This window comes from Schistocerca nitens, chromosome 1 (genome assembly GCF_023898315.1).
Source record: "Schistocerca nitens isolate TAMUIC-IGC-003100 chromosome 1, iqSchNite1.1, whole genome shotgun sequence".
NCBI classification, from domain to species: Eukaryota; Metazoa; Arthropoda; class Insecta; order Orthoptera; family Acrididae; genus Schistocerca; species Schistocerca nitens.
Genome location: NC_064614.1, coordinates 338596122 through 338615443, shown reverse-complemented (window position 1 = coordinate 338615443; position 19322 = coordinate 338596122). Strand labels below are relative to the sequence as shown.

At 46.1% G+C, this 19322-nt stretch overlaps 1 protein-coding gene across 3 annotated transcripts in view; it reads left to right on the top strand.

Annotated features, from left to right (window-relative positions):
- The window catches only part of LOC126248608 (E3 ubiquitin-protein ligase RNF34), an 88064-nt gene that overhangs the window by 56722 nt on the left and 12020 nt on the right, over positions 1-19322 (top strand). For all 3 annotated transcript variants that reach the window (XM_049949771.1, XM_049949751.1, XM_049949761.1), the window contains exon 4: positions 9682-10094. In XM_049949771.1, coding sequence (XP_049805728.1) covers positions 9682-10094 — 413 coding nt within the window. The remainder of the gene's footprint in view (positions 1-9681; positions 10095-19322) is intronic.

The following is a 19322-nucleotide window of genomic DNA, read 5'->3' as shown; positions in this document are numbered from 1 at the left end:
CGATCCCTCAACACCCTCCATGTCCTGAATGGTACCTCCTGGGGAGCGGACCGAGTGGTCCTTCTCCGCCTCTATCGCGCTCGAAATTGGACTATGGAAGCATAGTTTACTCCTCTGCTCGGCCGTCTATTCTTCCGCGTCTCGACTCTATCCACCACCATGGATTACGTTTAGTGTCTGGAGCTTTTTACACCAGCCCTGTGGAAAGCCTTTATGCTGAGACTGCTGAACCTCCGCTGTCCAATCGGCGAGCTGTCCTTCTAAGTTGTTATGCTAGCCATTTGTCTTCCATGCCTGCTAATCAGGCCCATGACATTTTTTTTCGACGCCTCCTTGGATTTAGGGTATGCAGGCCGCCCTTCCTCCCTACTACCACCGGGAGTCCGCTTCTGTCAACTGCTCCATTCTCTTTCCTTCCGCTTTCCTAAAACTTTCTTAACAACTTGGGGTACAGCACCGCCTTGGCTCCGTCCCCGGACCTGCCTGCTCCGTGACCTTTGTCAGTTTCCCAAGGATGGTACCCCTTCACTTGTTTATCGTCGGGCATTTTCTGCTCTATGTGCACAGATGAAGGAAGCCACATTTACTTACACTGATGGCTCAAAAACATCGTTTGGTGTAGGGAGTGCCTATATTGTTGGCGACACCCCAAATCGATTTCGGCTTCCCGACCAGTGTTCGGTTTATACTGCGGAGCTTTACGCTGTTCTCCAGGCTGTCCAATACATCCGTCGCCATCAGCGGATACAGTATGTTATCTGTTCAGATTCTCTCAGCTCTCACTTCAGTCTCCTAGCTCTCTACCCTGTCCACCCTCTGGTCCACCGGATTCAGGACTGCCTACGCTTGCTCCACTTGGGGGGCATCTTGGTGACGTTCCTCTGGATCCCAGGACACGTTGGTATCTGTGGAAATGAGGCGGCCGATATAGCGGCCAAGGCTGCGGTCTCTTGTCTTCGGCCAGCTATTCGCACGATTCCCTTCGCTGAACTACGGAGTGTTTTATGTCGTCGTGTTGTTCTTTTATGGCACGCACATTGGTCGACACTTCCCCATAATAAATTACGGGACGTGAAAGCTCTTCCTGTGCTTGGACCTCTTTTTCCCGAACGAGTCGTCGGGAGGAGGTAATTTTAACTAGACTCCGGGTAGGGCACTGTCTTTTTAGCCATCGACATCTTTTAAGCGGCGATCCTCCCCCACTCTGTCCCCGCTGCTTTCAGCTGTGGACGGTAAGGCACCTTTTACTTGAGTGCCCCTATTTTACTCCGTTACGCGCCCGTCTACAGCTGTCGCCTGATATATCGTCCATTGTAGCAGATGACACGCGCTCAGCCGATCGCTTTCTCGAGTTTATTAGAGCCAGTGAGATGACGTCAGTCATTTGAAGCTCTTTTTGGGTACAATCAACCCCTTTCTGTAGTGGTTTTTAAGCTTTCCTTCTGCTTTTAGTTTCTCCAATTTTTTGAGTTTCGTTCCCATTGCTGCTGGTTTCCATTTTAGTTTTTTACCTTTTCCTAAGTCACAGACGGGGCGCTAATGACCATAGCAGTTTTGCGCGCTAAATAAAAAAAATGTCACTCCAAAAAGTCTTGCACTTAAATATCGCCAGACATTATGTTGAAATGTTGTACCGGATGTGCTTTCAGTTGAGTGTGAACAATCGTGGCTCTCGCCTCATACACAGCTTCTTCATAGCCAATTCTCCATGCAGGTTATTATGCACACTGTTCACTGTGGCAACATCAACTTTCCTGACATTTCTGAAGAGTGCCAGTGACGTTTGCTGGTGTGAATAGCACTGCTGCAGGCTGGTAGGGCCCAGCAGATACACTGATGACAGGGAAACAAAACTTTATTAGCTTCAGATACACATCAGATCATTAGCAGTGTGAGGCAGACATGTCACACTTTGGTGATGCAGTCTGTCAAAGGATCACAGGCAGCCGCTTCAATCTTGGCAAGAGGGAACAGTGTCAGCACACTGTGATGTTAACACGAAGCAGAGCGATGGCCTGGCAGTGGGCCACGTCCTTGATGTCAGCAGCACTCCATTTTATGTTGTGATGGTGTTCTGCTGTGGCGGACGCTTACATTTCGATAGCTCAGGTCTGTTGACATCCACAGTGAAGGCAAAGGAAGACTGCTGTGCACGAGAGAGAACCTTCTGCTCTCTGGCAAGACTCGCACGGTGATAGGTGCAGGCAGCAGGTCAGCAGCACTGTTGTACGAAGTCCTACAAGGAGACTCAATGCTGGCGAAAGCTGGCTTGACCCAGTCTCAAACCCATGGCAGCAGCTTGTGATACCCAGCCATCATGTCATCTGATGTGGCCCTGCTGTCATGGTTGTGCTCCTGGACTCCGAATGCCTCTGCCGCAAAATCTGCTACTTTACACTAAAACCGTGCACAGAGTCGCGTAGCTCATAACAAGCCTCTTGTCCTAGTGTGATGTCACTGTCCTGCCTGCTCTGGTTGAAACCACTGCATGGTGCAGTTCTCTGCTGAGTGCGGCTAGCCTGTCTCCCAATCAATTTGCGTACATGTTGTAATAATCCACATGATGCCACACTACGCTTTCTGTTCAGTAGTAGCTTGACAGAACGTTACACTGTGTCTCCTTATAAATTATTCAAAGTCCTAGTTAAACTAAGTAGTGACACTACAGTATTGTAATCGTAAGATAATCCTGCTACATTATTGTGTTTTGTGACAAGCTTAATTTTACATTTTTGATCATACTATACAAACCTACATTTTTTATATTTTAAAGTAGGTTCTCAATCTTTGTACCGCTTGGAAATTTTCGTAACTTTGAAATCCTGTAAAGATTGGATTTAATATATGTGAGAACAGCTTCAGGTATTAAGTTACTTCATTACATGTAACTGCATCTGCAAAAGTCAGATAACAGTTAACTATTTGACTGCTACAGATGTGCTCACAGCATTGTGTGCTGAGTGCAGCTTTGCCATTGCTATACTTCTTGCATAATTCTACTATCCATGCTGAGAGATGGCATTCTGGCTGCTGTGAAATACCTATCACCTTATTGTAAGAAAACTAGAAGATGAAAATATTTGATTTTTTTTCTTATCTTGCAGTCTGGCATCTTTGCTCAGTAAAGGACTGATTTTATTCTAGTTATTCGTCATAGTTAACTGTGCTGCTTCAGATTGAGAAAAAGCATTTCACGAAATTTTAAAGTATTTGCATGAACTTTGCACAGAGTTGATCATGGCTCATGCATTGCTAAATATCCCCCCTGCGGGTCCGGGGTAAGAATAGGCCCGAGGTATTCCTGCCTGTCGTAAGAGGCGACTAAAGGAGTCCCTCCCCCTCAAGGGGGTAGTTAGCGCCTGCGTCCGGAGACGGGACGGTTCCACGACCTCTATTTGCGGTCATTTTGCTTTTTCACTTCTCGTTTCTTCCTTCCTTTGGTTGGTTCCTTTCTTTGCTCTTCTCCACCTCAATGTCTTCCTTACTCTTTCCCCTGCATAATCTTCTTGCCTTCCCCTCCTTGCCTTCTCATTGCCTTCTTCTCCTTGCCTTCTCATTGCCTTCTTCTCCTTGCCTTCTCTGGTCTCCGCCTCGGCGTTTGAGACACTGTCCTCTCTCTCTCTCTCTCTCTCTCTCTCCCTCCCTCCCTCCTTTTTCCTCTTCTTCCTTCCTCCCTGTGCGCGCCTGAAGGCCGACCCACGCGTTCGCACGCGTAGCCGGTGACGGGGTAACGCGTAATTCCCCGCCCTGGGTAGACATGTAAGGCACGCGCGTACCCCCTGGTAAAGGCCAGGCCCGGAGAGGGGTGATTGCCTGAGCTGATACCTTCTGACCATGCCGATTGGTCCCTCCGTCTGTTTCTCGGGAGGTGTGACCTGAGGTGTAAACATTCACCTAAGGCGGGAGTGCCCTCTGAGAGGGTCCCCACAAGGAAGGAGCGCGCCATCGGAGACGCTGGCAATCATGGGGGATTCCTCTGCAATGGATTTCACTCCATCTCTCTCGACTTCTGCCCAAAAACGGAAACGTGGCCAGCTACCAGTGACAAAAGTACTACCGCCTGCCCCACAGTTCCTCGTCGTTTCTCGATCTGAGGACGGAAAGGATTTTTCCTCTGTCAATCCTTTCGTTATCCAGAAGGGCGTCGATGCCATAGCCGGATCTGTCAAATCTTGTACCAGGTTGCGTAACGGTACCTTATTACTCGAAACTGAGAGCGCCTTTCAGGCACAAAAACTGCTTCGGGCCACACTCCTGTACACATTCCCTGTCCGGGTGGAGGCTCACCGAACTTTGAATTCGTCTCGTGGTGTGGTCTATACTAGATCCCTCGACGGCTTGACTGACGAGGAGATTCAATCTTTCCTCGCTGAGCAGGGCGTGACGGCTGTCCATAGGGTCATGAAAAAGGTCAACAATGACCTTGTACCGACCCGGACACTTTTCTTGACCTTCGATAGTGTTCAGCTGCCATCGCACATCAAAGCGGGCTACGAGGTTATTTCTGTTCGCCCCTATGTCCTGACACCTACGCGCTGCTACCAGTGTCAGCGTTTCAATCACACTCGCCAGTCTTGTTCCAATGCGGCTAAATGTGTCACTTGTGGCAGGGATGCCCATGAGGGTGACTGTCCACCTCCGTCTCCTCGTTGTGTGAACTGTCAGGGTGACCATGCCGCATCCTCCCGCGACTGTCCTGTCTATAAGGAAGAACGCTGTATCCAAGAAATCCGGGTCAAAGAGAAAGTGTCCACCTCGGCTGCTCGCAAGCTATTGGCTAGTAGGAAGCCCACGCTGCCCCCAGCGGGGAAATACAGTACTGTCCTCGCCTCTCGTCGGACTACCAGGGAGGTGGCAACCCAGACATGCGATCTGACCTTCAGCACCACGGTCGTCCGTTCGGCCAGTGCTAAGATCGCGCGGTCGACGTCTCCTCTTCCTCCCATCACCCCACAGACACCAGCCCCTTTCATCAGCTTCTGCTAAGACGAAGACCCAGAAGTCAGATGCACGGGCCTTCAAGAAGGAACCGTCCCGTGCAGACTTCCTACATACCTCGACCTCCCAGCCTTCGACCGGTACTTCCACCAAACGACCTTCCAAGAAGGCTAATAGGAAGCACAGTTCTCCTTCTCCGCCACGGCGCATTTCTTCTCCTGCGCCACCCAGCGGTTGCCGCCCCAGGCCGTCATCCGTTTCGCCTGGCCGCACCGCTGGTAGCCGAACATCTGGCCGTTCACCGGCGGAGGAAGCTCCCCTCCCGGCCATCTTCCCAAGATGGCCGATGAACCTATAGACCCAATGGACGCTGACTGTCCGCCTACTGATAGCGGCGGCAGTGCTCGCTCGAAGCCAGGCCCTCAGCGGCCTTCGAGGTGACCCCTTCTTTCATCTTCCCCTTTTTTTTTTTTCTTACGATGGCACTTATTCACTGGAATATTCGCAGCATTCGCTCCAACCGAGAGGACTTGAAGTTGCTGCTCCGCTTGCACCGTCCGCTCGTCGTAGCCCTCCAGGAAACGAAGCTGCGCCCATGCGATCAAATTGCCTTGGCACACTACACCTCTGTGCGTTTTGACCTACCCCCTGTGGTAGGTATCCCAGCTCATGGAGGGGTTATGTTGCTGGTCCGGGATGATATTTACTACGATCCCATCATGTTGCACACAGGCCTGCAGGCAGTTGCCATCCGCATTACTCTCCCCACTTTTACATTTTCCATTTGTACCGTTTACACTCCATCGTCGTCTGCCGTTACCAGGGCAGACATGATGCAACTTATTGCTCAGCTACCTGCACCTTTTTTGTTAACTGGAGACTTCAATGCCCACCATCCCCTTTGGGGCTCTCTAGCATCCTGCCCGAGGGGCTCCCTGTTAGCAGACCTTTTCAACCAGCTCAATCTTGTCTGCCTCAATACTGGCGCCCCTACTTTTCTTTCGGACACATCTCACATCTATTCCCATTTAGATCTCTCTATATGTACTCCCCAACTTGCACGCCGGTTCGAGTGGTATGCACTTTCTGATACATATTCGAGCGACCACTTCCCGTGTGTTATCCATCTCCTGCAGCATACCCCCTCTCCGTGCTCATCTAGTTGGAACATCTCCAAAGCAGACTGGGGGCTCTTCTCTTCCAGGGCGACCTTTCAGGATCAAACATTCCCAAGCTGCGAAGTCATTCTCACGGAAGTCATTCTCACTGCTGCTGAATATTCCATCCCTCACCCTACTTCTTCTCCACGTCGCGTACCGGTCCCCTGGTGGACCGCAGCATGTAGAGACGCTTTACGTGCTCGTCGACGTGCTTTACCCACCTTTAAACGCCACCCTACAGTGGCGAATTGTATCAATTATAAACGATTACGTGCACAGTGTCGTCGTATTATTAAAGAAAGCAAGAAAGCCAGCTGGGCTGCTTTCACAAGCACCTTTAACAGTTTTACTCCTTCTTCTGTTGTCTGGGGTAGCCTGCGCCGGCTATCTGGCACTAAGGTCCACTCACCAGTTTCTGGCTTGACGGTCGCGAATGACGTCCTTGTGGCCCCTGAGGCTGTCTCCAATGCCTTCGGCCGCTTTTTCGCAGAGGTTTCGAGCTCCGCTCATTACCACCCTGCCTTCCTCCCCGCAGACGGGCAGAGGAGGCTAGGCCACCTAACTTCCGCTCCTCAAATCGTGAAAGTTATAATGCCCCATTCACCATGCGGGAACTCGAAAACGCACTTGGCCGATCACGGTCCTCCGCTCCAGGGCCTGATTCTATTCATATTCAGATGCTGAAGAACCTTTCTCCTGCGGGTAAAGGTTTTCTTCTTCGTACTTACAATCGCATCTGGATTGAGGGACATGTTCCCGCATGCTGGCGCGAGTCTATTGTTGTCCCGATTCCTAAGCCGGGGAAGGACAAGCACTTGCCCTCCAGTTATCGACCCATCTCGCTTACCAGCTGTGTCTGTAAAGTGATGGAGCGAATGGTTAACTCTCGATTGGTTTGGCTGCTTGAGTCTCGACGCCTACTTACCAATGTACAATGTGGATTTCGTAGGCGCCGGTCTGCTGTTGACCATCTGGTTACCTTGTCGACCTTCATTATGAATAACTTCTTGCGGAAGCGCCCGACCGCGGCTGTGTACTTTGATTTGGAGAAGGCTTACGACACCTGTTGGAGGGCGGGCATTTCCGCACCATGCATACATGGGGCCTTCGCGGTCGCCTCCCTCTTTTTATTCGTTCCTTTTTAATGGATCGACAGTTCAGGGTACGTGTGGGTTCTGTCCTGTCAGACACCTTTCGCCAGGAGAATGGGGTGCCACAGGGCTCAGTTTTGAGCGTCGCTCTCTTCGCCATAGCGATCAATCCAATAATGGATTGCCTCCCAGCTGATGTATCAGGCTCCCTTATCGTGGACGATTTTACCATCTATTGCAGCACGCAGCGTACGTGTTTCCTGGAACGCTGTCTTCAGCGTTCTCTTGACCGTCTTTACTCCTGGAGTGTCGCCAATGGCTTCCGTTTTTCTGCCGAGAAGACGGTCTGTGTTAACTTCTGGCGCTACAAAGAGTTTCTCCCACCGTCCTTACGACTCGGTCCCGTTGCTCTCCCACTCGTGGAGACAATCAAATTTTTAGGCCTTACCTTTGACAGGAAACTTAGCTGGTCTCCACATGTCTTATTTGGCTGCCCGTTGTACCCGTTCTTTAAATGTCCTCCGTGTTCTCAGTGGTATGTCGTGGGGAGCGGATCGAACCGTCCTACTTCGCCTATATCGGTCGATCGTCCGCTCCAAGCTGGATTATGGGAGCTTCGTATACTCCTCTGCACGGCCATCCATTTTACGCCGCCTCAACTCCATACAACATCGGGGTTTACGACTTGCGATCGGAGCGTTTTATACTAGTCCTGTCGAGAGTCTTCATGCTGACGCTGGTGAGTTGCCACTCACCTACCGGCGCGATATACTGCTTTGTCGGTATGCCTGTCGGCTAATGGCAATGCCCGACCACCCGTCTTATCATTCCTTTTTTGATGACTCTCTCGACAGTCAATACGGGTTGTATGTCTCCGCCCTGCTACCCCCTGGAGTTCGCTTTCGTCGCCTCCTTCAACACCTTAATTTTTCACTCCCTGCCACCTTTCGAGTGGGCGAGAGCCACACGCCACCTTGGCTCCAGGCTCAGGTTCGCGTCCACCTTGACCTCTGCTCGCTCCCGAAGGAGATTACCCCCGGTTCAGTCTACCACTCCCGTTTTGTCGAACTTCATTCGTAGTTCATTAATATGACCTTCATTTATACAGATGGCTCTAAGACCAATGACGGGGTCGGGTGTTCCTTTATTGTCGGGGCACAAAGTTTCCAATATCGGCTCCATGGCCATTGTTCGGTCTTCACAGCTGAGCTCTTTGCCCTCTACCAGGCTGTCCTTTACATCTGCCGCCACCGACATTCTGCATATGTCATCTGCTCCGATTCCCTGAGCGCTATCCAGAGCCTCGGTGATCCGTACCCGGTTTACCCTTTCATGCACCGGATCCAACGCTCTCTTCAGCAGCTGGTGGACGTCGGTTCTCCGGTTAGCTTTGTGGGTTCCTGGCCATGTCGGTATCCCTGGGAACGAAGCTGCAGATGCCGCGGCCAAGGCTGCGGTCCTCCAGCTTCGGACAGCTTCTTGTTGTGTCCCTTCGTCAGATTGTAGCAGGGTAATTTGTCGGCGCATTGTATCGCTGTGGCATGCCGATTGGGCTGCACTTCCAGACAACAAGCTTCGGGCCTTGAAAGCTCTCCCCGTGGCTTGGACGTCCTCCTCACGCCCTTCTTGGCGGGAGGAGGTAGTTTTGGCCCGGTTGCGAATTGGCCACTGCCGGTTCAGCCATCGCCATCTGCTGACGGCTGCACCGGCGCCGTTCTGCCCATGTGGGCAATTGCTGACTGTCCGCCACATTTTAACGTCGTGTCCGGATTTTAACACCCTGCGTCTCGATCTTGGCCTGCCATGTACTGTAGAAGCCATTTTAGCGGATGACCCACGAGCAGCTGCTCGCGTTCTTCATTTTATTAATTTGACAACCCTCTCAAAGGACATTTGATTAAGCTGTTTTCTTTTTTAATCCTATGCCTGTCAGTATGTCTTTCATCGTGTTTTCCGTTTCGTTGCTGTTTTAAACTTGTGACTCGCGGTGCATTCCTAAAGTAGTCTGGGCGCTAATGACCGTTGACGTTGTGCGCCCTAAAACAAAAAAAAAAAAAAAAAAAAAAAAAAAAAAAAAAAAAAAAAATTGCTAAATATGAAGTCCACAGCAGTCAAAGATTTAATACGAAACATGAAGAGAAAGGGACCCACCGTACTTGCCTGCGGCACAGCTGAAGAGGAATGAATCAAAAGGAATGAAACAATTTTCCCCCATCTTTCATTTATTTTCATTCATAATTGTTGCTGGGCTTGGATCATTAATTCTTTCTTCTTTCCATGCTACTTCCTTATTTTCTGACAGCAGTTTTCCATTCTTCTGTGGGGATGGGGTGTGAAGCTATTTTTATTGGTGCATATCACTTTGATATTATCCTTGCTACATTTACTTTTTATGCAGTATGTAACATTTTTTTTCCTCCACTACACTGCGTATTTTATTTCTCTCTGTGTGTAACCTTAAGTGACATTTATGATTTTTTTCAATTTTGCAGAGAAAGATGACTTGATAAATTTGCTACTTCAACATGTCAATGGTGCTAATAATGTGCCAAGGTATGCAACAACTGGATTTCATAGTCAAACAGATTTATCTTGGAGAGAGGAGAGGCAAGAGCAACAACAGCGTAGCAATTCTGCAGAAGATTTTGCATCATACACTGATTCTCCTGCTTCTGCCAGTAATGTCATGGCTGATCAACCAGTGAACACATTCCAAAGTAGTACAGCTACAAATTCTTGTTCAAACTTGGGCAGTGATAGTGGCAGAATTTCAAATGATAGCAATTTACACAGAAGCAGTAGCATAGATATCAACTCTGAAAATCAGTGGAGTAATGCTAATCATGGGTCCATTGATGGAGTGGTTCAGCAGGAAGATACCATACAGAAAGATACCAAGTTTAAGGTAAATATGCACATATGTTATGTATGTTTTGTAATGGGAAATAAGTGTTTGTGTGTATCTCTGTAAAAATATGGTTCAGCTTTTCTATTTTAAAGGGCAACAGTTCTCTCACATTTTTATTTTGTGAGCATAAATCCCATTAGAGGCTTTCCATTTGAAAGTGTACAACAGTTGAGAATAAAATAGATGTTACTGAAGTGACATGGTGGTACTTAGAGTTTGATAATTATTATTACTTTGTAACAACCCTAGTAAAAATACCATCATTATTAATGGTTAACACACTGTAAGAACTTGTTCTGGCTGAATGTAATTGGCCAGTTCTGGAAGGAACAAAATAGCTTAATTCTATGGCTAACAAGACCTTATTGATTGTATCAAGCACTTGTCATGTACTCTGGGGCAATTACTAACTGGTCTAACCGTCCCTCTCCTATCCCCCCCCCCCCCCCCTTCAACAAAACACACAAGAGGTCAAAACTGCTCCGTAATGGCAACGGATTTGCCACCTTGGAAACCCCCTGATTTCCCCATAACTTGTTGGTGGTCACATTTAATAACGTTATACAGTGGGGGATTTCTCTGTGCATCTAATATATCAAACTACATAGATAAAATCTAAGAGTCCTGCTATTGCTAACTTTCATGCACCCGTAGAGTTGTGCTGTGTGTTACTATTTACTGCCTTTTTTTATGACAATAAGTGTCAACTAACAGAAAATCGTGCATCTCTTCTGGGGACCTTAAATTAGTGATTAACTTTTCTGCTATGGTTTAATTTGAAATATTTCACCAGGAAGTAAATCAGGATTACAGAACTTTAATGGTAAAGTAAATGTTGTTATTTTCGTGGCTTGGTCTTCATTTCTGCCATATAAATTTTTATATTTAAGCGTTCAGTGTGTGTTGCTGTTGGACAAAGTCATGATAGATGTACGAGGGTCTTTCGGAAAGTAATGTCTCCTATTTTTATTCATGGTAACAGCTGGAGGTACATAAATTGCAACAGCACAGCTAAATAGAGCAATATTTCAGCTGCAGACTCATTTTTCCACATAGTTACCACCAATTGTTACGCAGTTTTGCCAACAATGAACAAGAACTTTCATGACACACTTGTAAAAATTGGAATCGGGTGAGACTAACCACTTTCTTAAAGCTTTGACAACAGCATCCACATATTGAAAATGTTTATCTTGTAGCTCATCTTTGACAGATGGAAGTCTGAAGACATTAAATTGAGACTGTACAGTGGATGTGGTAAGACAGTCCAGCCAAATTTTACATTGAATTACATGATTACAAAACTTGTGTGGGGCCTGGCATTATCATGTTGCAGGTGAAAGTTGTTCTTCTTTTGGCCTTACCCTTGAAATTTGGGCTTTCAGTTTGGTCACTGTTGTCTTGTAGTGTGCTGAATTTACAGTTTTTCCAGGCTCCAGGACATCCAAAAGAAACCACACACTGGATATCCCAAAAGACTGTGCACCTCACTTTACCTGCAGACGGCTGTGTCTTGAATTCCTTCTTTGACAGAGAATTTGCATGTCGCCATTCCATAGACTGTCTTTTGGATTCCGTCTCTTAGTGATGACACCACATCTTATCTCCAGTGACAATGCTATTCAGAAAATTGTTAGCTTCCTATTGGTCCAGCAGAACCTGACAAATTTCCATTTAGTGAGTTTTTTTCTTCTGTAAGCATCCATCTGATAACCAAGATGTCCTAACATTGTTTCCAAGGCATCACAGCTGACATTCAGCTTTGCACACAATTCTCTGGTCATTATCTGCTGTTCAGCATGGATGAGTTGGTCAAGATGGACTTAATTGCGAGGGATGACAGCTGCGCAGGGTCAACCAGGCTGTGGCTTGTTATGCACACCTTTTTCACCACCTTGAAAATGCCGTCCCATTGCCTCACATTGCTCACGTCTATTGTTTCGTTTCCTACACCTTTAGCAAGCATCAGTGAATTTCAGTTGGTGCAGTTTCTTCAGCAGCAAGGAATTAAAGCACCCATTGCTGCTGTATACCCGCATCCATATCAGACTCAATTTTAGGAGACTCCTCAGCTGGTGCCAACTAATGCAGAATATTGGGACCACCTGCAAGTGAAAGAGGAAGTTCAGTCATTGTCACTACACCAATGACATCTGGCATGAACATCCAAAGTCACCACAAAATAATAGGAGGCAGTACTTTGGAATGACCCTCATAAGTGCCTATCTGAGACAGTACTACATCTCTAATAACATAATCAACTCAAATCTGTGTTGCTTCTGCATTCCATTGATGTCTGGTGGCCAAACACTCACTTATCACTAGATGTGTGCCTGGAATAACACTGGCAGTCCTTGACACACACACACACACACACACACACACTCTCTCTCTCTCTCTCTCTCTCTCTCTCTCTCTCTCTCTCTCTTTCCATTTGAAAGCTTCATAATTTGGCTAAACCATTAGTCATAGAAAAGGATTTTGAAGCAGTAGCCATTCAGTTATATACACTCCTGGAAATTGAAATAAGAACACCGTGAATTCATTGTCCCAGGAAGGGGTAACTTTATTGACACATTCCTGGGGTCAGATACATCACATGATCACACTGACAGAACCACAGGCACATAGACACAGGCAACAGAGCATGCACAATGTCGGCACTAGTACAGTGTATATCCACCTTTCGCAGCAATGCAGGCTGCTATTCTCCCATGGAGACGATCGTAGGGATGCTGGATGTAGTCCTGTGGAACGGATTGCCATGCCATTTCCACCTGGCGCCTCAGTTGGACCAGCGTTCGTGCTGGACGTGCAGACCGTGTGAGACGACGCTTCATCCAGTCCCAAACATGCTCAATGGGGGACAGATCCGGAGATCTTGCTGGCCAGGGTAGTTGACTTACACCTTCTAGAGCACGTTGGGTGGCACGGGATACATGCGGACGTGCATTGTCCTGTTGGAACAGCAAGTTCCCTTGCCGGTCTAGGAATGGTAGAACGATGGGTTCGATGATGGTTTGGATGTACCGTGCACTATTCAGTGTCCCCTCGATGATCACCAGTGGTGTACGGCCAGTGTAGGAGATCGCTCCCCACACCATGATGCCGGGTGTTGGCCCTGTGTGCCTCGGTCATATGCAGTCCTGATTGTGGCGCTCACCTGCACGGCGCCAAACATGCATACGACCATCATTGGCACCAAGGCAGAAGCGACTCTCATCGCTGAAGACGACACGTCTCCATTCGTCCCTCCATTCACGCCTGTCGCGACACCACTGGAGGCGGGCTGCACGATGTTGGGGCGTGAGCGGAAGACGGCCTAACGGTGTGCGGGACCGTAGCCCAGCTTCATGGAGACGGTTGCGAAAGCTCCTCGCCGATACCCCAGGAGCAACAGTGTCCCTAATTTGCTGGGAAGTGGCGGTGCGGTCCCCTACGGCACTGCGTAGGATCCTACGGTCTTGGCGTGCATCCGTGCGTCGCTGCGGTCCGGTCCCAGGTCGACGGGCACGTGCACCTTCCGCCGACCACTGGCGACAACATCGATGTACTGTGGAGACCTCACGCCCCACGTGTTGAGCAATTCGGCGGTACGTCCACCCGGCCTCCCGCATGCCCACTGTACGCCCTCGCTCAAAGTCCGTCAACTGCACATACGGTTCACGTCCACGCTGTCGCGGCATGCTACCAGTGTTAAAGACTGCGATGGAGCTCCGTATGCCACGGCAAACTGGCTGACACTGACGGCGGCGGTGCACAAATGCTGCGCAGCTAGCGCCATTCGACGGCCAACACCGCGGTTCCTGGTGTGTCCGCTGTGCCGTGCGTGTGTTTATTGCTTGTACAGCCCTCTCGCAGTGTCCGGAGCAAGTATGGTGGGTCTGACACACCGGTATCAATGTGTTCTTTTTTCCATTTCCAGGAGTGTAGTTTAAAGAAGAAAATAATTGTTGCAGCAATTTACAGATCACCATCTGGAGATACTGAAGTCTTTCTTAAGAATTTGGAAGAAATGCTCAACATTTTCTCAAATGAGAACTCTACCATAATTCTTTGAGGTGACTTAATATTAATCTATTGGTCCAGAGTTCAGTAAAAACTAGTTTTTAGACATACTAAAAAGTTTCAACATGTTCACCCACATATCAGCTCCCACTAGAACAACAGATCCCAGTGAAAGCCTAATAGATAACACCTTCTCAAATGTGGTCACACATGAAGTTGCAGTTACAAATGTGAATATAGGATTATCAGAACATAATGCACTAACCTTTAATCTCACTGCAACTCCCAAGGAGGAGGAAAATAAAAAGGAGTACAAACGATTTTTCTCTACTGAAAATTGTAATCAGTTCAAAAATAATTTAAAAAATGCAGTTTGGTCAGAGGTCTTGGCACAAACAAACACAAATGATGCTTACAATACATTTGCTTCCACTTTCATGACATTCTTTGAAATGTGTTTCCCAAAAAAGCTTTTGAGTTATAGATCATCTGGATCCAAAGGGACCTGGATTACAGCTGGAATTAAAAAGTCAAGTGAAACCATGAAATTACTAAGTTTAAAGTTAAAAACATGTCACGATCAGCAGTTTGTTGAGTATGTGAGGACATACAAAAAGACTCACCGCAAAGTAATAGCAAAAGCAAAATTATTAAGCAATGATAGATTGATAAGGCAGGCTAGTAACAAGTCCAGAATGATGTGGAAAATGCTAAAAAAAGAAACTGTGGGTCAAACTTAAGAACAGGAAATCAATCTTAAAAATAATGAAAATATCCCCATAGAAAAAGATGCAATGGCAAACTATGTAAACAATTATTTTGTGAATATTCCCCTTACTTTAAGTAGTAAATTTAAGCAACAACCAACAGCGACGACTCCAATGGTAAATACCAGCATGATGGCAATCCCAACAGATGAGCATGAAGTTCTAAAAGTCATTAAATGCTTGAAATCCGAAATGTCCTCTGAGTTGGATGATGTACCTGTATCAATAATTAAGAAAATTGCTCCATGTGTTGTCAAACCTATAGTGCACATAGCAAACTTGTCCCTTAGTGAAGGGATATTTCCGGAAAAACTTTAGAGATTTTACGTGATACCTCTATACGAAAATGGTGACAGACATAAAATAGAAAATTACCGACCTATATCTCTCCTCCCAGCCTTCTCCAAAGTACTTGAGGAATTAATGAAAATCAGGGTTACAAAATATCTAGAAAAACATAACTAATAAATAAGTCAACATGGTTTTCGAGCAGGGCACAGTACAGAAACAGCCATTTTGGACTACACAACAGAAATAGTAAGAAATTTGGAGTCAAATAAACAGGTTGTTGGAATTAATCTACATTTATCCAAAGCCTTAGATACTGTGAACCATGTAATATTACTAGGAAAAATTAAAGCAATAGACATCAGGGGTACTGTTAAAAATGGTTTGAATCTTATCTGCAAAACAGGTAACAAGTTGTTGAGCTGAGGTCATCCAACAATCGTCACAATTTTAAACTCGTATCTGAACCAAAACAAATTGAAATAGGTGTTCCACAGGGCAGCATTCTGGGCCCATTGTTATTTCTAATTTATATCAATGATATACAGGCTCCAGACAGCTCAGCCAAAATTCTACTATTTGCAGATGACACGAGTATCATAATTAGTGATATAAAAGAATAATTGTTTACTACAGCAGAAAAAATGCTCTCATACATACAGTCATGGTTTTATTCAAATAAGCTGACATTAAATACAAAGTAAACAAACTTTATACAGTATAAAAGCAAGTGTCAAGGGGAAAATATGTGCCTTGTGCTGGATAGCAAACAAAAAGGAAAAGTGTGCACCACAAAGTTTCTGGGAATGTGAATTAACCAAGATTTAAACTGGAATGAACACAGTGTATATCTTATTCAGAAACTTAGCTCAGCATGTTTTGCCTTAAGAATAATATCAAAGGTATGTAGCAAGGAATGTATTAGAGCGGTGTACTTTAGTTATTTCCAATCAGTTGCAAGCTATGGCATAAGTTTTTGGGGTAAAACCAGGTCAAGACTGACATTTTTATTATGCAAAAAAAGAGCTAGTCATATCGTGACACACAGCCCACCACAAACTCACTGTAGACCCTTATTCAGACAACTAAAGATACTGACAATACCATCGGTATATATTTTTAAATACCTGGAAATGATCAGTAAAAATAATTGCAATCTCCAAACCAACTCAAGGTACCATGATCACAATACAAGGTATTGTAAAGACTTCCACGCTCCCTATGTAGCAAAACCTAGGAGTCAGAAACATGTTAGCCACTTAGGAATAAAGCTTTTAAATGCACTTCAATCTCAAATTAAAGAATTGAAAGGCAAAAATAATTTCAAGCATGAAGTAAAAAAATACTTGATGGAAAAATGCTACTACAGTGTAAATGAATACCTGTTGGTATTCTGTGGATTGAAACCTGCACTTATTTTTTTTTTTAATTTAAACTAATTTAATTATGTTTTAAACTTCGTAATTATGGTACTTATGAAAAATTTGTTAAATATCCGTAATACATTTTGTGTATAAGGCATAGTTCATGATCTATAATTATCATGAGCACATACTTGTGTTTTTGTGTAATAAGTTCTTGTACACTACTTGTGTACTATGTGTATGTAATTTGTTTTGCTGTTCATTTATTATGTGTATGTGTTACTTGTAATCAAATGACAAATTCTTTATCACATGTGTGATTTATTGGATGCTAAATAAATAAATCAGACCAACTGCTGCTCCATGATAAGGAATTCTCTTAAAGTGTTCTTCATTTGCTTTTCTTTTGGAACTCATATGTAAGCACTTGGTTATTGTTGAGTGAAGTCAGTATAGTGTTGCAATCTGACACGCACTGGCTGATGTAATTCTCTTGGTGTATGCATAAGATTTATTATGTCTGATGACACAAATGCATAAAACAGTAGTAGCTTTGCCAAGACCTAGGAACTTAATGTCAATGTAAATGCCTGTTATATCAGGGTAACTTGCTCCCCTTGATTACTTCATATGTACAAGTGTATGCAGTTGATCTTCAAAGTTTGGACTGATTATAATGTGCATCACATCAGGAGGTGGCTCTACAGCTGGGGGTAGGGGACAGGGGAGGCATTTAGGGCATTGTGGAGGGGATGATGTTTGTTTAGGTGTGATGGCAGAGACGGGTCAGGGACTGTGCGTGTTGCCAAGCCATGTTGTTGCAGAATCTTGAAACCAGTTTTGATAAATTTGTCGTCGAGAATAGACCAATTTTGAAAAACCTTACTTTATGTCTTGACGAAGTAGCGTCAACTGATGAATAACTGTACAGCCAATTACCTGCATAGTGGTAGTCCCCTGACCATGCAGAGATCACACTGTTGGTGGCTGAGTTTGCACGACAGCTGCAGTTGACAGTTGATGGTTGGAGAGACATCATTACAGTTACAGGTTAGTCTGCATAAACCAGTTATGTTAGCCACTGAGACATCGTGTATATGGATGGTGTTAAACCCTTCAGCATCAGCTAAAGCCTGAAGATGGTGCACTGAAGTGCTGAAACTTGAAGCCATACAATAAATGACATCATAAGGACGGCTGTAGGTGGTTTCGTTTTCTTAAGATAAGAAATGACCATACTCCCCCAGGCCTCCAGTTACAAGGATGGACATACAAAACTTTGCTCACCAAAGGTTACGGAGGAGGAAGAGGAGGAGAATTGGGGCAAGGCTCCTTTGGTGCCCCTGGAGGTGCTGATCGCCCCACGCATTTGGAATCTGAGCTGATGTTTGTGGATGTGGTTGCATCCCCACTGGTGACACACACACACAGTGAACTGCAGCATGTCCAGTCCTCCTGTCCCTTTCACACCTGACCTGGCCACCATTCATACAACCATTCAGTGGAATTGTAATGCATACTACTGAAACCTGCCAGAGCTACATCATCGTATTTGCTTTTCTTCTGTAGTTTGCATTGCTGTCCAAGAAATGCACTTCATTGATGACTGTTCTCTAATGCTCTGTCGTTGCACATTCTGTCGGAACCATGCTGAAAGAGCATCTGAAGAGGTCTCTACCTGGAGTTTGTACAGATGTGTCAGTGAATAGACTCTCCTTTGTAACTAATTGGAGGCAATAGCAGTGCAGGTGCAAACGACTTCAGCTATTACCATTTGTAGTGTTTCCCTACTTCCAGGCAGGCCAGTTCCTTGTGTTGAACTGACCACATTAATCAAACTATTACCCCCGCCCCTTGCCCACCCTTTTCTCCTACTTGGGGTCTTCAGCACACACCACTCCCTGTGGGGGAGTAGCACTTCACAGACTGTGGTCTGTTTCTCCTGAATGATGGTTCTCCTACGCATTTCAGTGCCACCCATGGCACCTTTCCAGCTATTTATCTAATGGTCTCTTCACCCAATCTTGCGGCTTCTGTACATTGGTCACTACATGATGACATTTGTGACAGTGACCACTTCTTGGTGATACTGTAGTTTCCTTGCCATCACCAGACTGACTGACTGTCATATTCGGCACTTCAGAGGCATCTGGCCTTCGTATGCCTCTGCTGTTACATTTGATGCCTGTGTTGTGCAAAGCATCTCCGTTCCACACTGCCGGAACTTCTATTCCCCTTTCTACAGTTCTCAACCCAGCCCCCCCCCCCCCTCCTCCCCTCACACCCATCCATCGGCTGGTGCAATGATAGACCAAAGACATTGCAATAGCTATTCAGGATCACTGCTGAGCCCTACAATGAATGAAAAGACATCCATCGCAGTTTAGCTTTATAACTTTCAAGTTACTCCATACTGAGGCTCGCTATCTAATCAGATGCAGTAAGGAGGATTGCTGAAACTGCTCTCTCTTCTCCCTGGGAACATGTGCCTCTTTATGTAAGGTGTTAGCTCCTTGTTAATACCTCTCCTAACTCCTCAGCTCCTTGGTTTTATGGGCCATCAATGATCAACAGCTCCTACAGGGTGGTCTGTGTACTGATTCATCCATTCTTGCAGAACACCTTGCAACCCACTTTGCGGTAGCTTTGGCTTCGTCTCCCTTTGTAGGTACCTACTGCAGAAGTGATAAGTTGAAGACATCCTATTATGTTTCATTCTCCACCAATCTGAATCCTGTAATGAACTGGGAACTACGCCATGCTCTTGGCTTGTTCCAAGACACAGCCCCAAGCCCTGA